This window comes from Barbatula barbatula (genome assembly GCF_947034865.1).
Source record: "Barbatula barbatula genome assembly, chromosome: 5".
In the NCBI taxonomy this organism is placed as follows: domain Eukaryota; kingdom Metazoa; phylum Chordata; class Actinopteri; order Cypriniformes; family Nemacheilidae; genus Barbatula; species Barbatula barbatula.
In genome coordinates this window covers 22,626,292-22,643,816 of record NC_136769.1, presented here as the reverse complement: position 1 = coordinate 22,643,816, position 17,525 = coordinate 22,626,292, and the positions used below count along the sequence as shown (strand labels likewise).

At 39.4% G+C, this 17,525-nt stretch overlaps 3 protein-coding genes across 3 annotated transcripts; all 3 read left to right on the top strand.

Annotated features, from left to right (window-relative positions):
* Positions 1-294: 294 nt before the first annotated feature.
* On the top strand, positions 295-2,685 carry LOC306893722 (parvalbumin beta-like; the record flags this gene model as incomplete). Its single annotated transcript, XM_079455705.1, is given in 6 exon segments — positions 295-420; positions 422-451; positions 931-997; positions 1,092-1,224; positions 2,191-2,300; positions 2,420-2,685. Coding segments are annotated over 6 exon segments (492 nt in total). The 3' UTR covers positions 2,446-2,685.
* A 2,730-nt stretch (positions 2,686-5,415) lies between these two features.
* pvalb8 (parvalbumin 8) lies at positions 5,416-7,453 on the top strand. Its single transcript, XM_079455707.1, has 5 exons — positions 5,416-5,725; positions 6,189-6,253; positions 6,439-6,571; positions 6,770-6,879; positions 7,181-7,453. The coding sequence occupies exons 2-5, from the start codon at positions 6,193-6,195 to the stop codon at positions 7,204-7,206; spliced, it is 330 nt and encodes a 109-aa protein (XP_079311833.1). The 5' UTR covers positions 5,416-5,725; positions 6,189-6,192; the 3' UTR covers positions 7,207-7,453.
* Positions 7,454-14,052: 6,599 nt separating this feature from the next.
* Positions 14,053-17,163, top strand: aimp2 (aminoacyl tRNA synthetase complex interacting multifunctional protein 2). The gene is made up of 4 exons (XM_079457338.1): positions 14,053-14,595; positions 15,057-15,263; positions 15,528-15,762; positions 15,849-17,163. Exons 1-4 carry the CDS (start codon positions 14,473-14,475, stop codon positions 16,235-16,237), a joined length of 954 nt encoding a protein of 317 aa, XP_079313464.1. The 5' UTR covers positions 14,053-14,472; the 3' UTR covers positions 16,238-17,163.
* The last annotated feature ends 362 nt before the right edge of the window (positions 17,164-17,525 follow it).

Sequence of the window (17,525 nt, the reverse complement as noted above, 5' to 3'; positions counted from 1 at the left end):
GTGCAATCTTTTCAGCAACAAAACAGTTGCCCTCAATATTTCTAAACATGTCCAAAAGATTTAAAAACAGACAGAAGATATCAACAACAAAAGTCCCTACCGAGAACAATACAAAGCTTTTCTTTAGAGCAGACTGGAAAAAGATGTTTCTTCGTGAAGTCCTTTCAACCGAGTGACCATACCCATGCAGCGGGTATTATTAGCATTCAAGTATATGATGGACTTTTTTCAAACGCACCTTTTAGGCATCATCACTTTTGAAGATAAATATAGTACAGGGTGTCTGCTGGGCGCATGTCAACTGGCCCCTTGTCTGGCGGGTGTCCGTTACATTATGATTCATATTTAGAGTCACTGAAAGTATATAAGGAAGAGATCGGGGGCCCGGAGACCACTGCAGTTCACAGCTCGAGTCTTCTGAAACTACCTTCAGCACCAAAAGACAACAGAGGTGAGTGTACACTGGGATACAGTCTATCCACGGACACAAAGGACCACAGACACGTCCTGCATTTCATACTGGAGGGATGAGAACTATAGCAGAATTGGAACCTGTTAATCACTTTTGCATGTGCATCTGCTCCGGACTGTCTTTTGCCGGTGACGTATTTGTAAGAGGACCTCATGGTCACACGCTGGACCCTTTGGGATTTAACATCCTCATAACTCACATCCACATTCTGTCCTATTTGCAGGGTTGATATGGGTCATCCTATTGCATGACAATAAAGCGCTCAGATGATGGCTGAATCAAATGCATGCTTATGCATAGCCAAGCAAATATGTAAATTAGGCAAACATCAACACGAGACAAGTTGGATAAATGTATTGGAGAAAAGTAATGATGGAGTAAATCATGATAGCTACACAAGTTTTGATGTGTGGCGTCACGTGTGGTTTTCTGTTTTAATGCGATGTTTTATCGTTTAGCTAAAGATGGCATTCGCCGCAGTCCTGAACGCCGCTGACATCACTGCAGCACTGGAGGCATGCAAGGGTGAGTCATTTAACACCTGCACTTAGATGTTTAACAATCCGTCTTCCTTTTAAGTGGGGTGTCTATTTACCTCTTTTCTATATTTCACGCACAGCCGCTGACTCCTTCAACCACAAGGCCTTCTTCGCCAAGGTCGGCCTGAAAAGCAAGTCCTCTGATGAGGTCAAGAAGGCTTTCGAAATCATTGATCAGGACAAGAGTGGTTTCATTGAGGAGGAGGAGCTAAAGTAACAATTCACATTATTCATAAATAATAATAATAGCTTTTTTAATTATAGTCTTTATAGTTATTTATAGGAAACGTTGTATGATGCCAAATAAAAAACTATTATATCATGCAATGCAATTCCAGCAGTTGTGCGTCGCGATGCTCAGCGTTTGTTTAGCTAACAATTAGCTAACGTTAGATGTAAGTTACATTATCTCGTATAACATGGCTTATTTGCCACATGAGGCAGTTATTGGAAAGGAAATATGTGTAACAAATTCAGACCTGGCACGAGAAAAGAAACAGCAGAGTGATACATTGATATAGTACCAGAAAATATACTTAATAGCGTTATCAGTCTGAGCGGTTAGCATGGCGGAACTGACCAATGAGAATCAAGTATTCAAGAACGCTGTGTTTTTGTTTTGTTTTTGCTTATTTTTTTGTTTGATTTTTGTTTTTGTTTTAGTTTTTTTTTTGTTATTGTTTTTGTTTTGTTTGATATATAAAATATACTTAATGTAAAAATGTTACAGCAGCACTGTACCAATTCTCAGTTTAGCTTAGTTTTTATAGTTTTGATTTTAGTTTTTAGGGTTTTATTTAAAAAAAATAGTTTTTATGTTAATTTTAGTTAAAGTTTTAGCAATTTTGGTGTATTCTTTTGTCATTTTATAATTTATTTGTTTTAATTTTGTCGGTTGCAATATAACATGAATTAATTTTTTTAGGCCACATTAACATTTTTCATTAATAATATTTTTAGGTCAATATTTTACGTTTCAAAGTTTTCAACATTTTTATTTAGTAAACTAAAATAACCTTGTTGAGAACTGTAACTTGTAGTGGAAGGATGGCACTTAATAAGATTAAGTACACAAATATGACACATTTAACGAAGCTAGCAAAACTGTTTTAGACAGTGCATGGAATGATTCAAAAGTTATTCGGCAGTCTGGATATGAATAAACTGTGTGTTTGACAGACTGTTCCTGCAGAACTTCAAAGCTGGTGCCAGGGCACTGACTGACGCTGAGACCAAGATCTTCCTCAAGGCTGGAGATTCTGATGGTGATGGCAAGATCGGAATTGATGGTCAGTATTTCAACTATTGTCTCGAAGCTTTCCACATACTATAAAATAACCAAAAGAAAGTTAAGCCAAGATTTTTAGGTTCAGAAGTTTAATGTCGTCTTGTTTTTCCCTCCTTACAGAGTTTGCTGTCATGGTTAAGTCATAAATGGCTTCTGACCAACAACACCTCTTGCTCTGAAGGAACAACTTTGCTTACTATAAATAATTTTTATATTCATGATGCTTATGAGAAGTCTCCTCCCATGCAGCACACCGTCAGAAACGATGACTGTGAATGTAGTGGTTGTGTCTCCTGTCTTAAATATGAATTTTGCTTACAGTAAAATCTGATGCACTTTTACAGGAAAGAACGATCAGAAAATAATAAATATTCTTTTGCAATATCGACTTCTTTTCCTTGCTTCTTAAACCTCCACATGAAACAGATATATATTGTGGGTTCTCACATAAAATTCAGCAGATACATACTACCAACAGATACATCACATTCAACGTTTTTGTTGGTTTAGTGTTCAATGTGTTTTTGTTTAGTTCATTAAGAATTGATTCATAAAGTTTCCAAATTAAATTCATTAAATAATGTCTTTGTTCTAAAACACTAATACATGGATGAATATACAGAACGTATAGATAGATTCTACATATGAAGAGTTTGGTACCAAAATGGGACATTTTAAACATTTTCGGTTGAGAGAGAGAGAGAGAGAGAGAGAGAGAGAGAGAGAGAGAGAGAGAGAGAGAGGAGAGAGAGAGAGAGAGAGAGAGAGAGAGAGAGAGAGAGAGAGAGAGAGAGAGAGAGATGACAGATAGATAGATAGATAGATAGATAGATAGATAGATAGATAGATAGATAGATAGATAGATAGATAGATAGATAGATAGATAGATAGATAGATAGATAGATAGATAGATAGATAGATAGATAGATAGATAGATAGATAGATAGATAGATAGATAGATAGATAGATAGATAGATAGATAGATAGATAGATAGATAGATAGATAGATAGATAGATAGATAGATAGATAGATAGATAGATAGATAGATAAGACAGCGACTGTCTCTTGTCCACTAGATGGCGTTATTCTACAATATGAGAGATGGTAGTGCACTGCAAGCGTTCTTATCACAAACCTTTTTAAACATGCAGATGGTCTTTGAAATAAATGAACACACTAAACATGAACAATTAAACAACTGATTACCTCTTAAAAGTTACATTATATGATATTTTCCATACATTCAATTTTTTTGTGCTTTGTCAATTTAAACCGTCTCTTATCTCACCATACTTAGGCAATTGACCACGACTACCCTAAAGGTGCCCATCTGACCAGAAACAGAACGACACCTTAGAGATCAGTGTAGTGTGACTGTGTGCTTGCAAACAATATAAGCAAACGTGAATGAATAAATGATTGCTCAGTAACCGTATAGGATTTGATGTATCATTATAGCCAATGACATCAGTGCTGATGGGTAAGTAGCACCTCTGTATCCGGTGTCCTCAAACCCCTGGTTCTTGGGTTTCTGTGCGCATCACGTTGGGTTATCCCACACATGGAGTGTCCCAGAGCATGTCACAGCGGATGTTAAGATCCTAATCAACTTACATGACCCACATGGTGATTCCATGATGTTAAATGTCTATGTAAAATGTTGACAGTCACTAGCAGATGTGGAGACCTTGCTGCATAAAACTTATATATTATTGCAGTTTTGGAAGAAATCATACAAACGCACTTGGAGTGTCCTAATATACTTGTACCGGCAATAACCGTGATATATGTTCCTGATTATTGTGTATAATTTTATACATAATCCAGCTCCAGTTATTAATTTTATTTATTGCATTTATTTATACCCTGGTCTGTTTGAATACTGGATTCTGATTGGCTGGAGGGTGTGCATTAAAACCCTCTAACGCACGGGTAGCTTCAATCCATTGGATTAAATTTGAAATGAATTTACAAATGAACTGTCATTTTCACCGGTTTGATCTAGAATTACACTGTTAACATCAATAACAGCTTTAGCTTGGCAATGACCGTGATAATCCACAGCTAGCCGTACGTTAAAGGATTTCAATGCACTTCGCGGAGACAACCTCTTGGCCTTTTTAACGCACGGCTAGCTGTGGATTATCCCTTACTAATTTTATTTAAATGTATTGTTGTTACACCCGGACATAGGCTTTATGTATGCACAACTCAAAAGGAAAGGTTTACTTTTTAAATTCTGTTCAATTGCACCTTAAAGTTTTTTTACTCAAAGTGCACAGACATGGTGTGCATCAGCGAAATAAATGCAAATTTTGAAGATTGTAAAAATATGCAGTCTCGCCTATTCTTCCTTCTTCAGTTTATTCGTGCCTTTAAAAAGATGAAAACACAGAAATATCAATATAAATGATGCGCAGTCCTTTTGAGTTGCAGCTATATCTGTTACTCCACAGTGGATCACTTGAAAAAAAGACGTTGGTAACAAAGTGAAGCATCAGTTTTTATCCTGCATTTGACACCATAAAGAAAAGACCTATTAGACCCATAATACATGCATCTAGCAAATGCGCTTTAAACATTGATCACAGGTGCTAAATCGCCGCTATTGGTCACTGATCAAAAGTTGACCTTGCATCCATGAAACAGCACCGTTGGAAGAAAAAACGATATCCCGGTGTTCGGCCTATGGAGGGTGAAATGAGAAAGGATGAGCTATCCTGACATTCTCAACGTCCGCTTTGTGTGTGCCGGGTGTCCATGACCATACCTATGAATTTGTTTTGGATCTGGTGAGCAGTGGATTATGGTGCCCATCTGTTCAAAGACCGAAGAGAGACGATATAAAAAAGAGATTAGAGGATTTGTAAAGTCTCTGTAAATGTCAAAAGGCAGACAGCAAAGTTAACATAAAGGTGGGTCTCCAAATATGCATTACCTTTTAGTAATTACGTAATATTGTAATGAGACATTTAGAGTGACCTCATGTAAAGCAGGTGGAAAAAAGGAGTGGAGAGGCTTTTCTGAAAAGAGGGATGGGATGTGAATGAGCGTGTGGGTTGCTTTGTGATGTCTGTATTATGAACTGTAGGATGGGAGGGCCGTGATGCGGCAGGACAGGAGGTAGACAGCCAAGCATTTATTACTTAATTTGCCTTTTACAAGGGCGTCACAGATGTCTGAGGCATCACACCCCCCCCCCCCCCCCACACACACAAGTCAAACAGATATAAATAGTACAGGTTAATTAGTTAGATAAGTAATTTGAGCTCGGCCTGGCAGCTGGAATTTGATCCACAGTCGCGTAACTCAAGAATTGCCCATTGTCACTGCATTCACATCTATATAAATCGCACCTGGACGGACTCACACTCACCACTCAGCCTTACTTCTGTTGATTCACCTGCCAGAAGAACATCACCGAGGTAAGTGCACGCACTCTAAGAGCAGATCAGATGTGGACGTGGATGTTTTCCCTCTCTCTATCTTTGGTCTTTGATGCTTTATTGGTGAATACTTTGTTGAAACGGCGTGTTTAACATTGCATGCATCTTTATTAAAAACGCAATGCACATTTTTGTACGAAATAACACTTAAACAGCATGTACTGGCACATTTCTTTTTAAATACAAGTTGCATTTGCACTACATCTACAGCGTGCACTTCAAGAATGATACATTTGTGTCGTCCTGTAACTTTAGTTTGGTAGTGATCATAGCGAAGTTCACAATCTCCGGATTATCTTTTGTTTAGTCCAACTTTATTTATTTGAATGTAGCACGATCTGATTTGTGTACGCAAATGAATGTTGCATTAGTGGATAATGGAAGAGATATCATACAGCTGCTGGCTAAAATGAGTTAATTATTTAAAACCGTGTCTCCTCAGCATCATGTCTCTCACATCTATCCTTTCCGCTGATGCCATCGACAGCGCGCTCAAGGACTGCCAAGGTAAGTGACACTGCCTCTGCTGTATCAGCGCCATTCTGCCTCATCAGCAGCGAATGTCTAAATGCATTTCAGAAATAATTCCCCGGTTACGGTGTTGGTGATAGTGTGGCTCAGCCATCTGTGCAGAGGTGTTTTCAACACACAAGGCTGACGTTGAACCTTTCATTGTCTTTTTGCCCAAACAGCGCCAGACTCCTTCAGTCCCAAGAAGTTCTTCCAGCTGTGTGGCATGACAAAGAAAAGCCCTCAGGAGGTGAAGAACATCTTTAACATCCTGGACAACGACGCCAGCGGATTCATTGAGGAGGAGGAACTCAAGTAAGAGTTGTTTTCTCATTCAGCGGGAAGTCAACAGAATCAATAGCAGAACAATGCACTTCCTTTTCTGTCACATGAGTTGTTGTTATTATGTATGTATTATGAAGTATGAATTATAAAGCATTTAGAAATGGTGACGGTCCTGTGTGCAAATGCAAAAGATGTGAACAACCAGGTATCACGTTTTTTTTTCCGCAGGTTTTTCTTGCAGAGGTTCTCTGCTGGTGCTCGCGTGCTGACCGATAAAGAGACTAAGGCTTTCCTGGCAGTGGCCGATGATGATAGTGATGGCAAGATTGGTGTAGAGGGTAAGGATCGCAGGCGGATTCTGCTTGAAACTCTTTTATTGTAGTTTATAGAGTTGTATAGTGTTGTTGTAGCAAATATATATAGAAGGAAAAACATCCAACAAGTGTCTGGTCAACGTTCAAAAGCATGCAAGCATGTGTGCGGAGCTGTGGTCTTAGTGAGGATGAAGCTGAAATATAAAATAAGTGGTTTGTTTCATGGCGTTAAAAAAGTCGGTCAGTCGTGTACATTGTTTGATGGAATATTATTTCTAGTAGTTTTTCATTCATACATATGCATTTTTCTTCTGATCTCTTGCAGAATTCCAGGCAATGGTTCTGCCTTGAGCGACCAGGCCATTTGCATTTCTCCCCTCTCTTGTACTTGACATCAGTTCAGTGGCCCCGCTTCATACAACACCGGTTTATTTGTTCTCGGGGATCCCCTGCTCAATAAAAATCAACACTCATATATACACACTCTAAAGTTTTCCTGTCATTTTTAAATATATGTATAGAGGGGCGCAAAATGAGATTGACCAAATGTAAAACTTACAGATATTTATTGAAGTGAATAAAAATGGCTGAAATATTGAAACCGTTGTCTGTGGTTCATGATTACTGGAATGCAATGAAATATGGAAACAGTGAGATTTATTGTCTGCAAATAATCAGAACATCTTGAAAACTGGGTTAAAAAACCGGGGGTCATAGCACCTGCCAAAATGAATATAAATCAATATTGACAAGAAACAATATTGATCTTTATCTTGGTCTTCAGTATGCATGCAATGTAAACTATCCATGTAATTGTTCAGGTCCATTAACCACTATTACATTAGCTAAATGTGCACTTGGTGATGTCACATGAATAGACAATGCAGAAGGACATTGTGTGTCTGAACAAATATTAACACGAGAAATCTGATCACTGTCAATCATCATAGCTTTCAGATTTCCACCCCTGGCTTAAGGTTACTCTCGAGTAAAGTGTTGTCCTCTAACCATGTTGTTATATGAAAAGTTGCTATTCTTCTGGCACCACATGTACTGTAATAAACGCAACGTATAAACACATTTTCAACTCAAATGCATGTTTGCCAAACAACCACATCATCGTCGACTTTAATACCTGAGAATTACAAAACAGTGCCTAGAATTAGACAAAACAAGTTGGCCACTAGACACCCCACCCTGATATTACACGAGGACGACAATCAGGGCAAACTCAAACACCAGAAGAAGTCGAGAGAAAATAATGGTTGGTAAAAAGAATTGTGTGTAAAAATATGGTGAATAAAAGAAGTGCATGTAAATGTGTGAAGAATCTCGGCGTGAGGACACTTATGAGTTATGATGACAGGATGCTGAAGGGATATGATTTGCATTGGAAATGTAAGCAACATGCACCTCATACCACCAAAATGTGGGATCTCTGCGAGGATTTCTTCAGAATTTACATCAACGTTCAGCTGGTCTGGTGTGGTTAAACCGACACTGCAGAACTTCCCATGCATTTTATACACTGTATATATAATCGTAATAGTCTCTTTTAAGTTTAAAACTTACTACACAACAATGTAAAAATAATGTAAAAATGTCACATTAACATTATATAGTAAGATCTACAATACCCCCCAAAACACAGTACAGTTTTTACTACAGTTTACCCATTTACTATAGTAAATACTTTAAAGTACTAAAATGTATTTGTGAACTTAAACATTAAGTTACACGGCTGCCTGAAAATGTTTTTTTTAGCCGAGTTTTTTAGACATTTTAACACAGCCGAGTAACTTCATTTTTAAGTTGAAACAACAAATAATTTTTTCACTGTAAGGTATACTATGATAATTGTATGATACTTTAATACTGTATCTTTACTGTAATATACCACATTATAATAACATATTTTTTCATATGTTCATGTTTTTTGTAATACATATTTATAATAAAAATGCATTTCAAAGGTAAAATGTATTCAAAAGGTATAAATCACCCTATAACTTATATATACATATGCTGTATGTCTACTGTAAGAAATCAATAACTAATCATTTTAAAAAGGATTGTTTTAGGTGAAAAGGTCCCTTATTACAGAAAAAGAAGACCTGATATCCATGATATATTTGAGTACATTTCGATCATTTAGTTTTTTGCTATCCCCAAATCAAAAGGCATTTTTTTATTTGTATAATTTGTACTTTATTGTAGTATCATGATTACAGTTCATAAAAGGATCAATTCCGGACAATAAAGACGCGAATAGCAATCTAAAGACAGTGTAAAACTGAATGGGCTTTTGGGATATATCGAGTTGGGAAAGCCAATGACATCACTGAATGGGGACACAATACAGAGGATCCATGACCCCTAAGGGGTCAGAAACAGTCAGTTGTAAACAGGAAAGAAATCGGAGATGTCAGATCTAAGCTGACTCTTTGGACGGTAGAATGAGATCATGTGACAAGGGCAGGAGAGCAGCACACCTGACTGTGAAGGTGCAATATTATCAACTCCCCAGACCGTCCGAATGAAATATACAGCATACATGAGACTGCAAGAACAAACAAGTTTGGTGCACTCTGATATGATTATTATTATTAATAATTTACATAATAGATATTAATAATTCAACAGTGGACTTAAGAAAACAATTGATGGATTTCTGAAAAGGCGCTGACACATCGACAGAATGGTTACTCACTGACAGTATGGTGCATTTAGTTCAAAGATCCCATCATTTATTCATCCTCATTTCATTCAGACCTGACTTTTTCTTCCGTGGAACACAAAAGAAGATATTTTGAGAAATGTCTCAGCGTTTTCGTGTCCACACAATGGAAGTCAATGGGATGCAGTGTTGCTGGGTTCTTTGAAATATCTTCTTTTGTGTTCTGCAGAAGAATGAAGGGTTGGAAATGATGTGGAATGAGGGTGAATAAAGGGTGAATATGCCTTTATGATCAAATAACGTGCAGCGTAATACATAAGTAGCACCTGTGTCACCACGGGTCAGTTGGACTATACACGTTGAATGTGTTATCCCATGTAATTGACATTTTGATCAATTGATGTTGCCCGAACACTTGACATGTCAGTCAAGCATGGACACAAGAAGAAACCTTGAGATCGGATCCGAGTCGACGTACGCTGGGTGGGATCATGAGCATGTAACTCTACCAGGTCTCCCAAACATGATTTAATGAGCATCTCTAATCAAAGCATCAAAAGAATGACCTGAATAAACAATGTCTGCCAAATTTCTTTTGTCCTCCCGCGGCGATTACCGGGTCTGGTGGGATGATGGAGCTGGTGATACCCCGTCGATACACGCACCGGGTCCAGCGTCTTGTGCCGGCTGTCTCTCTGCCTGTCAATAATTGATGCACCTCGCTTCATTGTCACCAAAAACTCATAGCGAGGAAGAAGTGTCAGGGTCGTCTTACTTATTAACGGTCTCTGAATCTTTAATGTGCACCTCATCCTCCATGATAACACACCGCTACAGGCTGGTTCACAGCTTCAGGGTGTGGGTTTCAGCAGGATGGTGTATGAAGAGAGATGATGATGATTACAGGTTTGGAGAAAGGGGATTACCTGCTGCACAATAATATGAGGTCAACTGAGTTTTGAAAAATCCTGAAAGTTTTAATGGTCGTGCATGGAAGATGAGGTTGGCTGAATGGCCCAGGTTTATGTATAATGCAGGACGGGCCTCTGTCAAGCGAGTCAGCTGCTATTGTTTAATCTCTGCGTAGGGTTTCATACTGGCACTCGTGCTTTATGGGAAATCTCAGCCAAGGTTGAGAATGACATCAGCTCTGATATAGTTTACGTTTTTTTGCCAATTACAGTAGAGCTTGATCCTTGTGTCAAAGAACGGCAGACACCATCTACTCCAGAGCTAGTAAGCAAATACCCTAGAAAGCATTTGGACACTGAATCTACATTCAGAAACGATTGACTCTTACTATATTACACGAACAAAAATACTTCAAATACTTTCAAATCCATTTAACAAAAAGAGGTTTGTTGTTTTTTTAGTAAGAAGAGTAAATGTATTGTTTTGTTGTTTACTGAGTAAGATGACTGTACTCAAGATTATTTTGTTCAGTGTTTGTATAAACAATTATGCATTGGAAAGTTCCCAGCATGCACTGCAGCATATAATAATAAGTATTAATAAAAAGAGGGTTTGTTGGCATTACATATGCTGCTGTTGTGTCAGTACTATGGCTCTTTGTGGTATTTAATAGGGATATAACAATCTCACTATACGATAATACCTCTGTATAATGTACAGTATGTGTTGCAATTTTTAAAATGACAAATGATGACTTGGAAGCTTGCCATAAGCATCCTCTTTTCTTTATCCTCCATTCGTACTGTTGCTTATGGTAAGAGTTCTAGTATGAGCCGGGACAAATGACCTTACAATCCCTTTTAGAAAATCAAATAATTGCACCAGATGGACCTTGACAAAGGTAACAACTATTCTTTTTTTCTAACATTCTCTATGTCAGGCCCGGAAGACCTATCGTTTCATAAAGTCATGTGACCACGATAATATTGAGACAATTCTGCTATTGCGATAACACGATATCGAATCTGTTTGATGATTTGTGTGTTCAGTCAGTGTTGAGATCAAACGGCATGATACAGTGTCTCCTATAGTGAAAAGCCCTCAACCGTTTACTTTACCAAAGTTTTGGTCGTAAAAACAGAAAAATTAATTCAAAGCTTAAGTTTTATGTGCTTACTTAAGTTAACTTAAAAGACATGTGACATAACTTAACACAGTAAACTACTTACCTATTTACTACAGTAAATAGTTAAAGGGATAGTTCACCAAAAAATGTAAATTATGTCATCATTCATTCAGCTTAAGTTTGTTCCAAACCTATATATATATATATTGATTTTGTTCTGTTGAACACAAAGGAAGATATTTGGAAAAATGTCAGAAACCAAATAGATCTCTTCCCCCATTTACTGCCACCGTAGGGAAAATTGTACTGTAAATATAAATCCTAATTTCATTCCTGTTCTTTGTCTGGCCTTTCGAGCGAGTTCACGTTCATGTCACTTCCTCTGTACCTCATTCATTTTCTTGAGGCATTCAAATATTGGGCAATGCTTCATTTGACAATAAAAGATCATTCAAATGTTCGGGAAGGCGTCATTTGAAAATGCAAGGCATTCAAACTCACGCAGAGTGACGTCGGCTCGCCCAGAGACTTTGCAAACCCTGAATGCTCTACCCAAGCAACCATGACTAAAGTGGCCATTCAGTACCGGTCAATATTAAACAGTATATGAACAGCCGGACACGCGTTAACCTGATACGCGCGATCGCTCGCTACCCGTGAGGCTGCTCATCCGAGGTTCCCGGCGAGCGAGCAAAGTTCAGGCCCTGTCAAATCCAGACACGACACGCAAGCCTGCGGTTCTCCCGGCCCTGCCGATCATCATTTCCCATCTGTGCTCGTGTTTCTGCATCATTAGAAGAGCCGCTGTTGGGTTTCAGCGTGGCTCGGGTTCACCGTCGGACTTGATCTTCGCGTTACCCAACAGGCTTCTGCGCGACGCGCTCGTCACATCTTCACCAAAGGGTGAATTATTAAAGCGTAACAAGCTGTCGGGACACCAAACTCAATTGTGCGTTGTAATTAAATGTATCTCTGTCGTTCCCTCTCCCTCCTTTCTGCTGACAGAGAGACTGTGCTGTTTGTGAACAGACTTCAAATGGACCGGCCTTATCTGCTTACACGACATGTTGTAGCTGTAAGCAATGGTTTTGTGATTCGGCCGTGTAATTATTCGTGTATTGGTGGTGTTTGCTAAGGCAGGAGTCACGACTATTGCTAATACTTATTTTTGATCCCCAACCCTTCAGCAAGAAACGTCCACGCCGTGCTATTACCTATCTTAGCAATCACACTTGTAATTTTCTGAATAAAAGAAAAAAGACTTAGTGGAACTGATGTTTTGAGAAGTGTCTCAGTGGTTTTGTGTCCATGCAACGGAAGTGGATGAGGTCCAGTGTAGTTTGGTTATCTCTTCAGAATATCTTCTTTTGTGTTCTGCAGAAGAAAGAAAGTCATACAGGTTTGGAGTCGTAAAAGATGACATACTTTTTTTTATTTCTGAGCGAACGATCCCTTTAAATCTGCTTTGAATGTCTAACCATCTGAGCACTTAAGGTTTGCTATGTTGTGACCCCTTTGAGGTTAACCTCAGCAACTCAAAAACAAAAACACAGATCCTCATATAACGCACAAACAAACACATACTGTACACACACGCTGCGGCAGATCACTGGGCTCAGCAGTAAATGAGCAAACGCAAGGCTTGTGTGGCAGAACAGATCACAGGTGTGCTGACAGAACACAGACACTGTCCCTGAGCAGACGAATGCTGAAACCACACGCACACACGCACACACACACACACACACGCACACGCACACACACACACTTGAACACCACGTTCTGTATTAAGACTCTGAGACTCAATCATTTACATGAATGAACACATCGCAGACACACCCAGGCAAACTCAAGTGCTTGTCGGTTCTAATGTAGAATTCAAAAATGAACTTGTTATAAAGTTAATAGAGATCATACTGATGCAAGAAAGTCGTGAATGTTATTATTGAGGATTGTACTAATGTCACCCGTTTATGGTTATTGATCTAATTCAAAGAAAACACAAAACTAGAATCATTTCCCCACACTGTTTTTATGTATACAAGCGAATCTGCTCAATATACAATTTGCATTTAAAATGTTTGAATCTATCAACTGAATGTAATGTGAGCTGAACTTGCCTTCTGCACTGATAGCATCATGCTGCCCTCTGACGGACGCGACGTTAATACGCACGTGAGGAAAACGGTGCAGAATAGGATCTAATGCACATATAAAAATGAACTTTGTATTTCACACGTGCTTTACGTTATTTTACTCTTTTAATCGTCACGATCAGTCGATCGTCGACTCTACGCCACGCGAGAGCAATAATGTTAGTACAAGAGTGTCGAGTACAAAATGTTTTACTATTCACAATTTGCTAAAAACTCTCCAACGAAACAATTTATATGAAAAGATTACTGAGAATATTAAAAACACGTCTTAGGGGCTTTCACTTTCACCGGAAGTAATAAATGTTATCCAACAAAAGCCCCACATTTCATTTAACAAATTAACACATATATGTAGTTCGTTTTTATGGAATAGAAAAAGCACGAGAAAGTATAAATATTGTGCTTTATATTTTATTTTATGAGAGAGAAATTGTTTTTGCAATTGACGTTTTTTTAAATAGTGCGTCATTTGATTTAAACGTTTTAATTATTTGTGAAAAAATAACTTTTTATGTGTATGCATTTTAAGCATCCCTTTTAATCAAGTTGCTGCTTTCATTGTTTCAATATCATCGTGTTCTTTAACAAATCGCGTTCTTTAAAACAAAAGTCACAGGAAGTGACGCAACACGGCCTCTTCCTGCTCAGCTCCGGTTAGCTGCTTGACGGGCTGTCGAGAAATCGACGAACGCGTCCGGATTGCGTGCTTTTATTTTGGCACCGGAGTGTATTTGTCGTCCGTCGTCATGCCCATGTATCAGGTAAAACCCGCGAGTCCCGGAGAAATAAAGATTGATTTACCGACGTGCATGTACAAGTTACCGAATATCCACGCGCAGGGAACGAGCTGCGGCGAGCACGCGTTCCAGGTAATCACGTCACTGATCTGATCTAAAGAGTAAAATAACATATTCAAACGCCACATATAACTAAACACACCAAAGATACACACTCAGTAGTGCACACAGCTAGTGTCAAGCTGTCTGATGCAATACAGCCATGCATGTGTGAAATGATTGACAGCTGCATCTCTGCACTTGGCATTGCTTTGAGCTATGGAGTGAGAGGTTGGCCCATATGAGCCATGTTCGGGTTTCCGGTATAGAGCACGCAGTCCTTCACTGCAGTTGATCTCCAGGTGTGATCTTATTAAGTCATAACTCATACTGCAGTTTGTCAGGCATGCAAGAAAGCGCATGGCTCATTCTAGAATGGATGATGGTCTTCTTGTGCACTTTACTGTAGTCTGTTTACGCTTCCCTGTGTTTAACTGCATATTCACGAGTGATGCCATGCAGATACATACAAGCTTTTAATTGGGTTTCACCAGAACGGGGAAGTGGATCCTGCTGTGAAGGCGCTGGAGGCTCGACAGGATGATATCTTGAAAAGACTTTATGAACTGAAGGCGACGGTTGACGGGCTCACAAAGACCGTGACCACACCTGATGCAGACCTGGACGCCACAACACTCTCACAGGCCGTTTCGGCCACAGTGTTTAAAGGCACAGCAGACCTGGACTCCTTACTGGGCAAGGTGAGCTGAGAATCACACAGTTTATAGTATATTTACGTGACTCTCATGATCACTTACGAAAAAAAAACATACGTTCACTTATACAATAAGCAGAACGTTTTAGTGTAATCCTTAAATCTTATGGTTCTTTGAACTGGATGGGTAAACTGAAAACAATTGTTCATCCTCTACCTTTCACCCCTGGAGCGCACTGTTCGTGTTAATCTGGTTGATCAAGTTTGACTTAAGTTGTGGTTCTTTTTTATTTCATGTTTTGTTCTGCAGGATCTGGGTGCGCTGAGGGACATCGTAATAAACGCGAACCCCTCCGATCCTCCCCTGTCTCTGCTGGTTCTTCACGGTCTGCTGTGCCAGCGGTATCGGGTGCTGTCCGCCGTGCACGTGCACTCCTCCGTGACCTCCGTGCCCCCTCCGCTGCTGTCCTGCTTGGGCCCACTGCACGCAGACAGCTTCACTCGCCATCGGTTTGAGCTCGGCTTCACTCTCATATGGAAAGACGGTGAGAACGGGCCGCTTTTAATAAAGAGCGTTCATTACAGCAAACACACAAATGCTAAATCACTGTGCCCATGTGTCTCTGTTCAGTGTCAAAACTGCAGATGAAGTTTAACACACAGAACATGTGCCCCATCGAGGGAGAGGCCAACGTCGCACGCTTTTTCTACCGGCTCTTGGGTGCCGAACCCCGCGACCCCGTCCTCGCCACGCAGATGGACAGCTGGATCGACACGGCGGTTTTCCAGCTGGCCGAAGGGAGCAGTAAAGAACGGGCGGCCGTGCTGCGGTCGCTAAACGGGGCTCTAGGCCATTCACCCTGGCTTCTGGGTCAGGAGTTCTCGCTCGCCGACATCGTGACTGCCTGCTGCGTCCTGCAAGCTAACAACAGCACCAGCACACCTGCAAACGTACAGCGCTGGCTTAAGTCCTGCCAGAACCTGGGCCACTTCAACTGCGTAACTGAGTTACTACAGTGACCGGAATTGTGAGATCAGTACGGGTCGTGCTCCAGTTAAAGAGGGCCGATAGAGACACAGATATATCATAAAAGGGAAATATGGTGGTAGACAAAGTGTAAATGGACACCTGAGATCGGTTCTGTAATTCAATTAGAGCGTGGTCATAATTGGTGTTCCAGTGAGAATGATAATGCCGTTGATGATGGTTTAACTGGAGTCGATTTGAAACTGATCCCAGGTCAGGGTCATAACTGCAAACACTCAGAGAGAGAGAGAGAGGGGCGCATTCGGAACAGATTTTAGATAAATGATACTGTAAACAAACCTCCCTCCCGCCTTGTGCCTAATACAATGCTGTACTAGAAAATGTGTGTTGTTCTTATATATATTACGTTCGGTTGAAGCGTTTGAAATGTGAACCAAAGGACCTACTGGTATGTATGAGGGGTGATACTTTGTAGTGTCTTTTTCTTAAAATCTATTAAATGTTTTCACTCGGGATTAAATGTGTGTGTTATTTTTTTTAAATACAATAAGATTTAATGTAGTGTGAAGCAATTGAAAAACATTTAATGAGAAACTAGGATTTCCCGTTTAGGTTTGTAAATTTTGGATGCAGACTTGTATCATAACAAAGGTGTCTTGTCGTTGCCTAATGGTTTTGATACAAGCCACAAATGTAGATAAAGTTACCTGCCATAGATATTTGCTGTCTCTCCTTCAACGTATATGAAATGTAAAAAAAATTCCATCAGGCGAAAGCATGCACAGTATCCAATAGGCAACATCAAGTTTGAAATCAAAAACTGTAATATTGTGGCAGTTCATATTTTCAGGAGCACCAGAAAATTACACTTAACGTAATTTTTTTGCTGTAAATGTATGTAATTTGACATTTCAAAAGGATGTAAAAACTCGAAATAAATAAAACCGTAAAATCCTGTAAAAATACAGTGTTTACAGTCGTGACCGCACACCTATCCTATTTTACATTTACAGGAACAAGAATTTATTACTCCAGAAGTGACACCGTAGGCTGTAATAGTTCATATGTCCTGCAGATGGAAGCATCTTCCTCCTTAAAAAAACTCCAGATGGCAGAAATCATTGTAATTTCACAGCTCTCAGATCTGTTGTGGACTCACAGAGGGAATTCACATTTTTGTATAACATGACATTTGGCAGATTCTTTTATCCAAAACAACATACAATGCATTCAAGGTGTGACATTTTTTCAGTATGTGTTGTGCACTGGTAATGCAAGAATCTATCGGTTGAGCTATAGAGAAACAATATAGTGTAACTA